At 39.2% G+C, this 16,922-nt stretch overlaps 1 protein-coding gene across 2 annotated transcripts in view; it reads right to left on the bottom strand.

The window, feature by feature from the left end:
* LOC122412502 (uncharacterized) overlaps nucleotides 1-16,922 on the bottom strand; it is a 217,189-nt gene that overhangs the window by 81,265 nt on the left and 119,002 nt on the right. For both annotated transcript variants that reach the window (XM_043422064.1, XM_043422065.1), the window contains exon 5: nucleotides 860-969. In XM_043422064.1, coding sequence (XP_043277999.1) covers nucleotides 860-969 — 110 coding nt within the window. The remainder of the gene's footprint in view (nucleotides 1-859; nucleotides 970-16,922) is intronic.

Raw genomic sequence — 16,922 nt, 5'->3', positions numbered from 1 at the left:
CTCGGTTGGGAAAATGCGCACCGGAAAAGCTCGCACTGTATAGCTTCGTCAATGGCTAGTGCGTTTCCGGTCCGTTTCTATACCTAAATGTGGCTATATATGTGTACGTATATATTTTAAACCCTACCGCACGTACTCAACCCTCATCCCGAATATATTCGTAAATGCAGTCCTCTCATTGTGCAGTGTCATATTATCGCACGATAACGTTGAATTTTTCGTATATATGTGTTCATTTTGTACGTTGCAAGAGTGAAAATGAACGACCCAAACATTTTCGGATCGATGGAACTCAGGCGTTTCTTCGAGTTTTCTGTCGCATCTTTCAAAAATAATAGTCGACAACAGCCAGGCAAAAAATGTTGAATATCCTTTTGAGTTAATGTATCACTGAAGTCAAACACCAGGGAAAAAAGAAGAAACGTGGTACTATTTATCTCAAATTTCCAATACGCTCGCGCATCTATTTATATTAATGCGAGTTTATTTACATAATAAATTTATATACCGCGCATGCCCAAAGTAGGTCACTCTCGTTAGTGTCGACTGAAATTCCGCTTTCGTTCAACTGCGAGTCAAACGAAAATGTAGCGTAGATGGAGGACGAGAAATAGGATAAATTATACCGCAAGGGCGGGCGTAACGTAGAGAAGGAGAAAAAAGATACTCTCTCGATCTCGGATTGATTTATTATTTGTGTTTTTTACGCTCATAGTAATGATTGAAGTCATAACAAAATCTTTTTAAAAAAACGATCTAGGTCTCGTCCGGTGTAATTGTTTTGTCAGAGTTTCAAGTGTTCTTATTTTTTCTTCGTCGAAATGAGTTTTGGTTTGTCAAATAATGGATCTTTTCTTACCTGGCACCTCTGGGAACCTTGGCGATTGGGCGAGGATGCTTTGGGTCTTGGTTTTTTAACTCCCAGCTTTGCTGGATCTCCCGTCCCTGTTCTTGACTCTTCGCTACTTCCTGAAATCATTCAAGCATCAAAATCACAGTCAGAGGGTTGAACGTAATTTTTTTTGTTAAATCGTATTACGAAAAATTCATACATTCGGATTGGCCCTATTTGATCGAGATATCAGAGTTCGTAGGTTCGAAAAAAAATATAAAAAATGCCGTTTTATTGAACATGTTTAATGGAAGCGAACTCCATTTTTTGTTTTGTAAATATTTGGATGTAGTCGACTGTGTAAACTCCAAAAACGAGGATTTCAAGAGTGCTGCAATGAGTCACGGGGAATTCGGCTTTGTACAGAGAAATATTTTGATAAACTGGCTGCAAAACGAAGAGCGTAGCAATTAGTCTTGTTACGGAAAAAGTACAAATTCTTGTTTCATGATATATATCGTTGGATATATAATATTTCGCGCATGTGGATGTCCATTGTTGAACTTTTTCCCAGTACGAGTACGCAAAATTTCAACGTAGCGTCGATTTTAAAAGATTTTTTTTCCCTCTGGGGTTCGCTCGAGCGAATAAAAGTGAAACCAGTACGATGTACTGCGGAGCATGAACGCATAGAAATTCTGGAAACAAACCGCGCTCTGAACTCCGGTGAATCATTTCACTCTTTTAAATGGGTAGGCGAAATTGTTCGTATTCAAGCATAAATATATACAATTTTGTTCGCATGCACATTGCACACACAAATGATGGGCTTTGTATTTCTCTGCAAAGTGTAATATTTCATTTACACTAAATATATGTAATTGGGAAAAGAAAAAAAATTGACACCGCCTTTTTGACGCTACGATCTTATCTATTTTTATTTGTGAACAAAGAGACTTTAAAAAATCTTTAGTATAGTAAATTTTTATCGAGCTCACGTGACTAACTCAAAATCGATGGTGGCGTCTTCCTTAGTAAAGTATATAATAACTATCGGTATCAAGAGACGCGGTAGCGGCTCGACGCCAAGTATTAATCTCATTTTTTTATTTCCAAAATTCTGAATTCTTACAGGAAACGTAATTCATTCACTGTATATGTTACAATAGATCTCATATTTTTTCATAGTTAAAATTTTTTTCAAATTTATTTATTGACAATGCAAATATAGAAAATCATTTAAAACTACGGTCACGACCTTTTAATACTTGGCGTGCCTTTTTTACTTTTTGAAGTTTTAATATTTACTGTATAGTAATAAATACGGTCACTGTCACATGTCAGACGCCTCGCCCGTATTCTCCTGGATTTCTCTATGAATTTCTATTGAAATCGCGACAAATAAATTTCGTAATAGGCAGTGATCGGTGTGAATTCGGCTCTGGTTTCTTTCGGTTGCGGCAAATGTGTGTGCAATTTGTGAGAAAATAATCTTTCTGACCGACGTAAAAGGTGATAAGGCGTATGCAAATTGCTCCGTATTTTTATTGATTCGTTGCGTTGGTGAGAAAAATCTGCTGTCCGAAAACGGATCATAGCCGGAATCGGCTAATTAAATCACATTTTTTGATATTTTTTATATTCACGTAATCGTAAGATTCGTACACCATACAAATCGAATATGCATCGGTCGGAGTTTTGAGACCTGACAGCAAAAACTTAATAGATATTTTTGCAAAGTATCGAACAAATGCCATTTTTAGGTGTGAAGTAAAGTATAGAAAACCATAAAAAACCATTATTCCTGCTACTCATTTGCAATTTCAAAAATATCAGCTGTTAGACATTTTTTCTCCCAGTTTATCTATCCTAACGAAATTACAAGATTTGTAAACGGCATTGGAAGCAGAAAATTCGCTAGACTTGAGAAAACTCCTTAATCTGTCGGGTTCTCATGCATGTGAAAATGAAAGGAGGAGAGGACGTCTCTCCCCTCCTTTATTGCTCCCTTTTCGCCTTTTCGTCTAATTTTCGATCTCTTCGTATCGAAATTGGCACGATACACCTCGTGCTCTTCCAATCGCCAAGTCGTGTGACTTCAGACACTTCCTCATAGTATCATTCAAGATAGAAGATACTCATGAATTCATTGTTTCGGCGACCTACGATCTAATCCGCATTATTTTTACGTGCTATTACCGTGTTTATTAGCCAAAATTTCAAGTCATTGAAAAAATTCTACAAAATGGAGACGACGTTTCGGTTATTCGCTGTCGTTGTTACAAAAGCATTCCGAGCTTAAAAACTACACAGAACTTCATTATATTCTTCGAAAGCAAACGTCATAAATTGATGAAGAATGTATGAACGTTTGTATTTTTTTTCGAAATCGTGTGTGCTTTGCAAGTCTTTCTTCTCGTCTCAAATTCTTCTACCAATTCCATTGAAATAATCTCGTCATAAAACTCGAGCACCGACTAATTCGTTCGTAAATCACAGCTTTGAATCGATAAAGATGACTGAATATAGGAAAATAGATTGGCGTAAACTTGGGAAAAAAACTCTCTCATCCCTGGAGGGCCAAAAACCGGAGATATAGATAATAACATATATTTTCCAGGGAGAATAGGTAATTTGGAGCAGTGGTAATTATCTGCTCGACTCTGATAACGCTTATACTTTGTGCCTTCTCTCTCTCTCTCTCTCTCTCTCTCTCTCTCATCCTTTAAAATCTCTGGACCTATCCGACTGAATACGCTCATTAGTCCAGGAATCTAATTATGCGGTGTGTTATCGTTAAATTCTCTGTGTACACTCCAATGGACTATTTTACTTCTGAATGTGTGTACTTCCGTTTATCTTCCTTTTTTTCCACACTTTTTTCATCCGTTGCCTTTAATCGACGAGTCTTTCGAATTGCAAGCGTTTCAACGATTTCTATCGCTCGGTGTATCAATGCGATGAGTTTAGTTAATGGAATGATTATGATATTTATTTAAATATCAAAATATCAGTGATGGCGTAGTGTTATGAAGAGATACACGTTGAAGTGATATTCTCCTTCTTTAGAAGCATTTTTTTTCAAACTCGCTAAAAATATAGAATTTTGCAATTTTTTCGGGGTTTTATAGGCTCATGTAGAAGGAAATGTATGAAAATGAATAAAAATGTGGAATTTTCGTTTCGGACAATAATTACGATATCCACAATGTACACAGCTGAGAAATCTCGACCATCAGACTTTGTGCATAAACCGCATATACAAATTAGTATTTCTCACATTAAAAAAATCTTTTTATACTTTTTAAATATCCTTGAAACTGTACCGAAAAGTCCGCCATGGTGAGTTATTTCCGTCTATCGTAAAAACATTCCTAAAAACAATCGATTTCTTTGACTTTCTAAAGCAGGGCCCCCTTAACAAGTTCAATGGAATTCCAAACGTTAGCATAATTTATTCGTAAATTTCATTGAAAAATGACTGACCAATTGGATAGTCGCACGTTGAGTTCCATCAAATAATTGAAAGAAAAGTAAAACCAAAATGAATATAGTAAGTTTGCTGTTGTAAAGCTCGAATTATACAGGAGCACGATTTGCCTTTATTTTCCTGGCCCACGTCGTGCATTAAGCCCTTCTCTCTTTCCTTCTCTTCATGTACCCTGTGTACATGCGTGGCTGTTATAACAGCGTATATAAAGTGTAAGCTCACGGAGTCTATACATGCAAGAGTGTGTATTTTACAAGCGGAGAGATGAAACTGTACGTTCTTCCTCCTTCTCACTCTGACAAAAACCCAGCAAGTATTCTGTAGACATGAGAGTGTGTGTATTGGTGGGCGAGAGCGCGGGGAAGAGGGAGAGAGAGAAAGAGACAAGTTTCCAAATATATTCGTATACGGATGCGGACATAAAGCTCAGAAAATGCCGGCATAAATTTTATGGTCACCCGAGCAAGTCCAGAGAAAATTGGCCCAACGATCTCTTTCTCTTTCCCTTCCTCTTTCCTTCTTCTCCAATTTTACTCTCTCGCCATTTTCCTATTTCGTTTAACCCCTTTCTCGTCCAAATGCTCCTTGCTGTTCTTATTTTTGTTCACCTACTCTTGCTTTTCGTATTTCGTTATTCCTTCCTCTTTTCCTTCTTATTCCTGTCCAGCTTCCCCGCGTTCTTCATCCGCCCTTCGCTCTCCTATTTTCCGTCTTTCTTTTTTTTCTTTATTCTTCTTTGCCCCTGCTCTTGTTATTTTTCCATCTCTGTTATTCTCTCTTCTTCATTTCTTTCGTCTCTTTTTAATTAACTCCCGATTAATTAACCGCGCTTTCCTTTACCTCACTTTTTTCTCCCCTTCGTTCATTGAACCAGTGAAAATGAAGTAAAGAAAACTCGCGTGGTGACCGTTACAGAAGCAAAAAGAAACACAAAAGATTTTAAACCTCGGGCAAGTATAGTGGCACGAGTGTGCATACGAACTGACCGTTTGCCAGCCTCGAGACAACAAAAAATGGGGGTTCCAGAGGAGAAACTTCTACGAAGATAGTCACATTTTTTCGCTGTCACTCTTTCATGGGTTTCTCGAAAACATTTTGCGGCTGAAGCGTTGGTCGTTAAATCCTGAGGCTACTCGACGTTCATCCTTTTCTTCGTTTGCTCCAAATGCCAACAAACAAAACGACGCAACTCACTAAAACTTTGGGCATTACTTGCACAGAAGTACTTGTCAACAAAATGGCGCTGCTCTCCGCATTTTAAGACACAGCCTGAGAAAGTTACGACCTTCGTGTCGTCAGCAATCAAGTATGTATTTATATATAAAATACGTACAGTTTTTGAGACGAAGAAGTACGAACTGTTTCAACTTTACTACTTCGCAAAATCACCGAGTTGTTTTGTGGACTCGTGGGAACTTTGAAGGTTATGTAGCTTCCATAATTCACTGCAAACCCTCATAAGTCAATCCAAAATCAACTCGTCTCCAGACCTTGATACTCCACTATACACGTCCTCGATTGACAATGAAAAGGGAAAAAGTCATAGAAATTTGAATTTTCATTGATGAAATTGATTTCAAAATGTCAATTCAAGTGTCTGCTTTTCATAATGGCAGGAAATCTTTCGAATGTTATTTTTATGTTGTTCAATAATAATGATTCCACGAAATCGAATCATGAAAAGATTGTTTCAATGTAATAGCATTTTTTTAAATTAATGAGTGAATGCTTCGAGAGATATTTTATGAAATTGAGATTAATTATCGATACTCCAGAGTTTTAGAATTGAATTTCAACATTTCTACCGTTGCGCTCGGTGTAAACTTATTCTGAGAGAAATAAATCTGTGCTAGTCGCTCTGCTGGTCTTTCCATTTAGTTCATCCGTCTTTTTTCCACGAACGAGTAAAGCGTACACACGCTTTCTCCACCCACATATACATGTGTGTGGAGAGAGAGAGAGAGAGAGAGAAAAAAAGCAACTCTCATGAAAAATCGTTGGAAGCGTCTCGCAACCACCGAGCAATCTCGTAATTTCCGTTACAGTGCTTTTCCCTCTTACTATAGAAATGCCAAGAGCACCTTCCATAACCGGCGTTGACGCCAGTATACAAAAAAAAAATTCTAAAGTACACGTTCGAGTTATTTCCAACCTCAAATACGTAACTCCTGGCAGGATATAAGCATGTGCGAAATAAATTTCTCGCTTTTTTTCGACTGGAATTACTACGACGAATTAAGGTTAAAAAAATTAACTTATCGAAACGCCATCGCGTCAATTTGCAGAAAACTGTAGGAGGAAATATCGAAGAATAAATCACCAATCTCTAGTAATTTGAAAATAAATTATTACAATAATTACGAAACACCAATTTTGAGAACATTTTGAGAGTTGTATTCGCTTCAGCCATATGTTGAACGTCCAATACATAAGTCAATTCGCATTCGTTAGGAAAATCGATGGGTGTTAAAGCTTTTTGTATCCTTCCACCATGAACAATCTCTAAGACTATTATCGACGAATGGTACAGGAATATGGGTTTGTACGGTATATTTACGAATGAGGCAATACAAATGCCTACGCAGGAATCGTTATCGATGCTATGGAAAGAAACTTTCCGATAGATTCACGCGGAGAAGATAGCAAAGAACGACTATGTTTAAGAGTTGAAAGTGAAGAGAAAAGAAGAGAGGAGAAAGAGAGAATGAATGAATGAATGAAAACTTTGTTTATGTCCTAGCTGTAAAAGCTATGGGGCACTACAACAAAAGAATATAACAATTTTAATAACAAAATTAGCATATCGTAGATTTGACAAATAATAATAAAAAGAAATAAAATTATAATAATAAAAAAAAATAAAAAAAAAAGAGAGAGAGAGAGAGAGAGAGAGAGCAAGAAGATGTAGCAAGAGAGTAAAAATAAAATAAAGAAATTAGAAGAGAGGGAATAAGGAATAGAAAAATAGGAAAAGCAAAAAAAAAGAAAAGAAGTAAAATAGCAGTCGGAGGGTTTTGATATCGTGGTGCGATAATCGTTCCCTCTCTCTTTTACTCCGAGAAGCTTGTGCACCGTAGAAATGCGAAGAAATCGCTATTGGATGGGGGATAGAACCCCCTCGGACGGTTAGAGAAACGCTTAAACTATCCCCCGCGTAGATTTATCGTTCGGGGCTTATAGAGAACGAACGAAAAAAAGGAAAGAAAGAACCCCCTAGAGTCCGTGAAAGAACAAAAAATAAGCGCGCAATTCTGTCGAGCACAACGAAAACTTGCCGAGAGAGAGAGAGAGAGAGAGAGGAAGGGAAAGAAAAGGAGTGAGATCCGCTTCGTTCGGCGGATGAATAAAAAGAAAAAAATAGTAAAAGAGCGAAGGAAAAGCATTTGTGGGTGGCCATTGAAATTCTTCGCTGTGGTCGAATATGTTCGCTATGTACACATATATACGTAAACCGCGCTTATAAAAATATACGTGTTTGTATATATAAATGTCTTTCGGCATGCTTTTATAACAAACAAAAGATTTAAACTCGTAGCATCCAATAAAAAGACTCACATTTGATCCACCATTTTGCTTTTCATTCGTTTTCACAACTGCATATACATCTAATATTGAATAAATGAATTATTGAATATGACGTATTTATTTCTATACATACGCTTTCTTATGTTTAAAGGAAAATATATATATTTTCAAGAGACGCGGCAGGAGCTCGACGCCAAGTATTATTATATCCACGAATTTGTATAGTCGAAGGTAATGTATAGGCGGAGAACAGCCACCGAGTGTAACGGGGTGCCTACCAATTTATAATATTTATCGCCGTTAGCCGATAATGGAATTTCAGGCGATCCAAACAGTGTGCCATTTTGCGTGTACGTGTATTTGTAGGAGGTTGGTAAACGAGGAAAGCCACCTGCGCGAGTAAAACGAGCGAGCACACACAGTGCAAAGTGTACAATGCAACACAACACCCGGAGAAGAGCCGATCCTAAATCCAAGCCAGTGACTTATGCTCGTATGTACCGGGCCCTGTGATATCGATATTATATCCGTGCGTTCACCGATGCAGCATATATTTATATTTATTCTTATGTTCTTTAATACCGAACCCGGGAACATAAATTCTCCAAGTTTCCCCACTCGTTACCCCCCTTAATTGTGTTAATACTTGACGTCCATGGAATTAGCTGCGAGGGCGAATGAGAGGAGGGTGATAAAATACGAGTTTATTCTCTTTTATTCCAATTCATATTTTTGGAATGATTTTTTTTTCGTGCATCGAACTTTTGGTGATTTTTATATTATTTTTGGCATTTCCAGAGCAAGCTGCTTTTCGTCTACGAATGAAATGAGAGCAGGCGAAATTGAATGGGTTCTCATTCCTATTGCTTCGATATTCTCACTTCAGTTACACGCAAAAAATGTACCCACCATTATTCATTTCACAGAAGATATCCGAATATTCAGACCGATATTTTTGCTTCGATAAAATTGAGGGAAGCCCATCCGATTCGTATTTTCCGTTCGAAATTCACTCACCGAGCTTACAGTTACACGTTAGTTATAAATTAATTGGAATCCACGACGAGTCTTTCAATATTCCGCGTACGCGTATTTGCGAAGACCCTTAAAAGCACGTTCATAGTTCATATATATCGTACAGGCGCATTCGTGTGTACATAAATTTTGAAACGTAAATGTGAAATAGCAGGCTCGGTAGTAACATGAAAGTCCTACATCGAACATGCTGGCCAGAGAAATCGAGGTGGCTTCTCGATGAAGAGGAAAGCGCCTGTCCATATACATTCAACTATGTATATGTATAGAAATCGAATACGCAGAAACATAGCCGGTTGGCCAGAGGAGAAAACAGAGCACGATCCATCCCTTCGGGGCAACGAAACTAATCAGTATCGTAGATACGTAAAGTCCCAAAGTATACTGCTATGAATTGCAAAATATACTCAACGATGGCTTCGGGGCAGTCGCGATGTAATGGACATTCTAAAGAAATACATACAAAAGAATATGGAAAAACCTTGGTCAAGTGTATCCACGCATAAATATATGTGCAGCAATGTCATAAAATTATGCATAATAAAAGTAGTAAAATATATTCTTGATAAAAATACCAAAACCCATAAGATGAATAACATTGATTTGGAAAGAAATTTGTAAGGGACACGAGATCGATCGATTACATTATGGACAAATTATGTGGGTAGGAGGTGATAAAAAAAAACGAATCATCAATTTATACGATTATTCTTAAATTTATGGCGAGAGGATTTTTGGAGGTGGATCGAGTTTTATTGAAATTGTTATTGGAATATTATACTCTGGTTATCGGAAATGTAGTTGATGAAATACAATAATGTTTTGTATCTGGTCGATAGAACGCGGTTTTCTAAATTATACCAAAAGGATCATATTAATTAATTCATGCTGCGTTTATTAATTCTGTAAATATCGGATTTCCACGGATTCTGGACTCGTTATGTTGAATATTCAACATCATTGCGAATAATGAATCATGTATTACTACAAATTGCCCGAAGAACCACGAACCCAGCGAAATACAAGATTATTATAAAAAATCGAGGGATGGAGATTTCCCCAGCAGTTCCACCGACGGTTATTCAATGCAAGTTGACATTGATTTAAACGCTCAATTGATACCGGATGCACCGAAAGAATTTTCGTCGCTATACAAAACGCGATTAGCCACGTTGCGAAGGATTGAAATCTCCCAAGGGTTAAAAGTAGCCGGTGGTGGGTTGAGCATTGCAAAATTTTGGGGGCTGGAATATTTCTGAAGGATGACTGGCATTGCGTCAGACATAAATTCGTTCCCCTGTTTGCCAGTGTGATGATAAGACTTGTCAAGGGGTGGTTGCTTCAGTAGGGGATTGAATGGGGGATGAAGAAGCGAACGAGAAGGTCCCTGGACGATGGGACGAGTGAGAGAGGGTTGAAGAGAGCGAGAAAGAGAGTGGGAAGTCAGGGTGAATATCCCGATAACCCAAGTTATTAAGTCATAAAGCGAGGAGTTAGCGTAGGGTTGGAACGTCGAAAAAGGAGAGAGGGCGAGAGAGGGAAGGAGGGGGGGGGGGGGGTAAAACGCGGTACGAAGGCAAACGTCCTACTCTTCTCCATTATCACGAATTTACATGCCGTAGTCGACGAGAGAGAACGAGATGAGAGGGGCAGGAACGTTATCCTGTCCGACCATTGCGCCCTTCAACCCGACGAGAACCAAACTACTACCATATACATTGTACACTCACGTTCATACGTATACACAACTGTCTGATGTGCTCTGGCATCATCTCACTCCAGATTTGACCTCTTGGACGAATGAGGAAGATACTTTCGTATTCTTGATCACAATTGTAGCGAAGTTTCATTTGACACAGTTGCTTTAGACAAAGTACTGTGGAATTTTAGCGTTCAATTTCGCTTGTAATTGCGCGAATCACCGTTCTGCGTCCTGCGAAAAATTTTGTTATCTAATGCCTGTTATCGACGAGGCCCCATTATTTTTGGTGAATATTCTCCTAGTGAGGCCCCAACGAGTTTCACTTTCGTCTCAGTTGATCCGGGACGAGTCAACGGATAAAAATACCAACAGATCTTCACGTGGGGTTAATTTTAAGGTGTTCATAAAATCTATTAGCAATGAGATATTCTCGGATTTTTTGTATGCGAGGAAACAGTGCTGAATGGGATGCGATTTGATCGTTGTCAAACTTCATACAAAGTGTTTGTCATGGAAAATTCATCGGGGGAAATTGAACTGAGGAAAGAAATCGATTGAAAACTGAAAAATGAACTTTAGAGTTTGTCATTGAGCGATGGTGTACGCAGCGCCAAATATAAAAAAATCAAACTCAAATCCATTTCTACCAGATTTCGTCGCGAATATATAACGATTACGTGGATATAAAAATGATCGAAAAATGTGATTTAATTAGCCGATTACGGCTGTGGTCCGTTTTCGGACAGCAGATTTTTCTCACCAACGCAATGAATAAATAAAAATACGGAGCAGCTTGCGTACGCTATGACACCTTTTACGCCGGTCACAAAGAGTATTTTATCACAAATCGCACACATTTGCCACAACCGAAGAGACCAGTCCATTCGAAATTTATTTGTCGCGACTTCAATAAAAATTCACGGATACGGACGAGGTGTCTGACATGTGACAGTGACCGTATTTATTATATACAGTTATTATACTTTTCTACGGGAGGCGCCACCATCGATTTTGAGTTGGTCACGTGAGCTCGATGACTCTTAATTCTTTTTAGTTTCGAATTTATGAGAAAATATATGAGAATAATTGTGAAATTAATCAGCCACGTATGAAGCTTCGGTTAAATTGGAACAAAAATTTGGACTGTAAAGTTTATACGACCTTGTCGATTTAGTCCACAATTTCTCGTATATATGTTACATGTGGCTGACTCGTCGAAGAGGTTTCTATCCTACTATTATATGGCTAAAGCCTGTCTCTCTCCCTCATTCTATCGTTCTCTGTCGTATCTAGCCCACGTTCCACACCTAACTGGTCTCGTATACTCTTGGGACATCGTCGTCCCAGCAATAAAGCCTTCAAGCCATAACGCATAATGGTTTAATTAAGAAGTTGTCGTAGGTACGAAGCTACGAGGACTATGACATTGTGAACCAAGTAACGTCCATTTATACGGATAAATATATCTGCATCCATGGAACCTCCTTTATGAGCATTTTTATGATTTTTTCGAAGAAACTGCTTAAAAAATGACGATTCATTGTTGTAACTATTTTCGGAGCAGTGGAAAACTGTGATCAGGAACCCAGTCATGAAAATCGAACGTGAAAGGTGTTGGATGAAAGTCGGTAAAAAAATCATGAAATTTCCGATTCCCTTACGAAATAGAGGGGAAAAGTGAGATTCACAATTTTCGTGCATCACTATACGAAATACACGGGTATATATCGGTGAAAATGAAAATTCAATCGGAGGAATCAATTTTATTTCGTACCCCTTCGGCATCTTCAATTCTCGAACATTGTACCGTCGATATTGTACAGTAAACTCGAAAAAAAGTTTGGATAGTGAAAAAAATTTCTCTGGGGGATGACGAGGAAGAGGAATCGCGACAAAAAAAGGTTGATAAAGGGTTAAGGGATGAATTCGTGATTCCTCGCTCTTATGGACCATAAATTCGAAGCTGCAGATTGGAAGAGATAAAAAGTTGTCTCTTTCGACAGGAGATAGCTCTTTTTTTAGCCCCGTCTTTTGTTCACGATCAAAAAAAAAATCATGGCCAACATTTTAGTTTTCATTTAGAATAAAAAAAATTATAGCGTCGCAAGAGTAGTTGATACTTTAATAAGTTTTACCACGCGTTAAAAAAATTTAACTGCTATGAAAAACTGGAAAATGGTTTGTTAAAACCAGCATATTTCTTTGATCTCAATTCGCGCCAATCTTTTTTTTAAAAAAGTCATTATATTCTTCCAAATTCTTACTAGACAAAATCCCTCATTTTTCTTCCTCCAAAACGAATCTAATCATCGTAATAATTATTTCTCTACTGAGCGTCGGATGCTAATCAGTGCCAAGACGTTGGATTGACGAGCGAGTCCCAGGAGCGCGTGACCCCGTTGGATGGTTCTGTCGACAAAATAATCTTTCATGCATGCACACGTTGGATGCTCAGAGGAAGATGAAGTTACATAAAAAGGGTCATAGAAAGGGATCGGTACGCACGTAACACATCGAGTGAATACCAAGTGAATCTGTTAATGCGTCGGATAATTCGATTTGAGTTTTCCCTAGTAGGACAAGGGAGTACGTACGTAGAATTCCCTTGTATTGGTGTTCCCTCGAGCGCGATTCTCTCTCGTGGCAATCGCTTTGTTGGCGTCCCTCTTTCACCCTTCTGCTCTCTTTCCTTCATCTCCTTCAGCCCTGGCTCTCCACCGAACATAGGTAACCACGTGCGGGAGTGCCCGCGCGACGAAATGTTGAATTCGGTTTAATTAATCTCCGTCTAATTGTGCGAGCTGACGCCGGAGAGAAAAGGAAATATGTACACATACATCACCCTGTATACGTGTAGATATAGACGTTTTAAGGGAGTTATATGTACATAGAACAGCGGACGCAAGAGAGGGAGAGAGAGCAAGCGAAGCGAAGGGATGTTTGGGAGAGATGTCCCGAGATTTCCACGAACGTATTAATTTATGCCACTAAATTATGCATACCCAGCGCTTTCGCGCTTTCGCGGATGAACGTTTTCCCGGCCTCGACGGGGAGTAATTGCATTTACCCGCGGTTTACATATATATAGATATGCGATTACACGTAGGCCGCAGTGTATGTGCAGTTCATATATATACACATATACACAAGAGTCTGCGTACGGTGTAAAATACGACTACAAGGGGTTGAGGATCCAAAATCGTGCCCACTTGCTTCGTTAATAATGTTATGCTTTCCAATTCATAAGGGGAAGTCTTCTAAACATTAAGTCACATATAGTAGCGAGAGTGTTATATTGCATGGATTCACTCTTGGAAATATTGCGGGAAATTTTGTTAAAAATTTTGATTCCTTTAAACAGAGAGAGGGAGGGAGGGAGAGAGAGAGCACCGAGTGTTTTCCATGCACTCCAGGACGAAGAAGTTTACTTGTATTTTTTTGGCAACCCGATATTGGCTGCAGGATTTACGTTGATGGAAACTATAACTCGAGCACCATCATGAACACCCATAAGAGGAAAAGTTGGATAAGTACTTATATATCGTGCCGCCATCAAACCAAGAGCCCTAAACTCTACAATTTAACACGTAAAGTAACGTCTATTACGCCTCTTTGCTCGCACAGCAGTTGCAATCGTTATACGTCTGTACGAAGTAGGTGAGTTTTCTCTCACACCCACTTTTGCTTAGCTAGGATTGACGGTAGGGCATCCTGGGACAGCAGGTGCGGATGACATTCGCGTCCGGACTTAAAACCCACCCCAATCTTCCTGCTCGCCGTAGCTGCATGGCAGTCCAGCAGTTTCGCTCAACAAGATGGGGCTAACTTCGACCGAGTCAATTTGTTCCCTCTCGTAACATCGACGCGTATACACACTCAGACATTGACCATTTTTACATCTACACACTTTTACACGCATGCAACGTCATTGTCGAGGGGTGAAAACGATAAGGGTCGGAGAATGCTCTAAGATCCCGGAGTTAGATGCAGCCTCTCTCTGCAGCCTACTACAGGCTCTTAAACCGAGTGCTCCAGCGAGATACGAGATTCCTACGTCGTCAAAGTCCCTAGAATAAGGGATCGATACTCAATGGCTCTTCGGTATAACGCTCCTCCCGATAGAAATTCATCCTCTCAGCTCTCTCGGAACGGTACATCCTTCTTCTTCACCTCGACTTAACCTCAGCAAAACTCTTTGTTTGTCCAAGCTGGACGATTAAATTCTTTGGCTTCCTTTCGACTCGGTTCACTTTGATATTTTATTGTATTTCGAGCACTTTCTATTTTCCAGCTAAAAACGAAGTTTTCATAAAAGCTTTTCAAAAATTCGTGTGAGCTTATTAAATAACTTTGTCGGTTTTTAAAGGTAGATCATGCCCGAAGGATTGTTTTTTATGGGTATCTAAATTGGATGCGTTTTTACTTACTATTTTTTTTTTTTTTTTTTTTTATTAATTTTTTCCACTCGTATACCTTCTCGGTTTTTACGTTCTCCCCCCCTTGTCCCCATTCCACATTTTTTTCCCCCGCCCGTTGCGGCTGCAGCCGACTTACTCCCCACTGTATCGCATTTGCCGTGAGCGAAGGGAAACTGCAGAAAACCTTGCCGATACAGCCGGTACTTGGTTGATCCCCCCGGATGGCAGTGCGAGTACGCTCAAGCGCTCCCACCAGAGGTGCTCAAACATGCACCTCCTCTACTGTGGTACATTGCGCCAGCCAGTGCACGGCTAGAGGGCCATCACCGCACGATGAGAACCGTCCACGGGAGGCCCCCGAAGCCGTACACCGACCGCACATGCATCACAGAGAGGTGTTTGGCCGTGGATTTATCAAGGTGGAGTCCGAACCACCCGGGATCACAGTAGAAAACACTTGAAAATATTTTCAATTTTCATTGGTGTCTTGGCCGGGATTCGAACCCGGGACCCGCAGATTGCGGGCCCGAGTCCTTGTCCATCAGACCAACCGCTCTCCCCTGGGTTTTTACTTACTAATTAAAGATATAATCTCTATAAATTGATGTCAGAGTAATTAATTCGAAATCGTAAATGAATTTTTTCAACTGATCTTTCGGCGAATGAAATTACAAGCCGTTCATTAATCGGGGATCCATCATTGGTCGAACCCCAAATTTCATTCGTCCCTGGCGAAAATACTATAGTTTTTCATGTAAAAAATTGCTTTAGAGAGTGCAAAGGTTGAACACAAAGGGAAATGGATCGAGATAAAAATGGTAATAAAAAGACAGAAGGCTGTGACAGGAATGGGCCAAGCCAAGGAGAAATAAAATGCTGAAATAAGCAAATGTGAGGTTAAACGAGTACTCATCACCAATTTTGTTCTTTAACGTAATATTTATTACTAGTAAGAATTTTTTTCCAGACCTTCATCATATACTTCATTGTTATCGTCTCTACTTTTTCATAAATTTCGTAAGAAGCGTTCATTCGTTATATGGAAACATAAACGATTTTTTACATACAGTCCCTATAACCTTGTGTATTTTTATTCGTATTTAAACACGTACGTCTCAATAACCAATAAGACGAACCCTTTAAAATTTGATACTCATGTCAGTCGACTGTCCATTTAAACTTTGTGTAAATTTCAAGACTTTCTTAAGAAAATCGTTTCGTGCATGAACTACCTTAAAAGATGCGGCACACGTGATCGGGAAATCCAACAATTCTGTGCACGGACTCCGTATACAGGCAAGAATGGTCGGCGAAGTGTCGATGAAGATTTCGAGGGCAAAAGTTTCATCTCGCAAGGTTAAAATATCTCATCCACTGGCTTTAGACACACAATTTCTCGTCTCGAATACATAAACCCTCTTTTACGAGGATGCAAAAATTTTGTTCATCCCTCTTGATGTGGGAGACAATAACGGTATGTGTGAAAAAGTATTGCGTTCGTCTGGAAAACTTGTTTGACCGATGCGCCCATTTCCAGTCATATATGGTAATTCGTTTTTCCGCGAGTTTTTCGATAAGAAAAAGTGCTTGAGACGCGTCGAAACGAAGGGTCGATATCAGAGATTGAAGCTGAAAATATATTTGCGAGGTGTCCCTTGGGTGTTCGAAATATATTTTCATGGCGATTCTGGATGAAATTGGCCAGGGTCGTGGAAAGATTGTGGAAAGTGCAGCTAGTTTAAAACTGGAAAAAATAAGAGTAAAAGGGGCGAAGCGGAGGGTTTAGACGAGGTATAAAAACAATAACGTCGCTAAGGTTGCTCCAGTGAGTTTTCAGTCTCTCTTTCAGCCCTTATTACTCGATAATCCTATTTATCCAATCATCCCTAAGAAGGAACGAAAAAAAGGAGAAATCCAGTA

This window comes from Venturia canescens, chromosome 6 (assembly GCF_019457755.1).
Source record: "Venturia canescens isolate UGA chromosome 6, ASM1945775v1, whole genome shotgun sequence".
Classification (NCBI taxonomy): Eukaryota; Metazoa; Arthropoda; class Insecta; order Hymenoptera; family Ichneumonidae; genus Venturia; species Venturia canescens.
The sequence above is the reverse complement of the archived record's forward strand: the minus strand, read 5'-3'. Positions and strand labels throughout refer to the sequence as shown.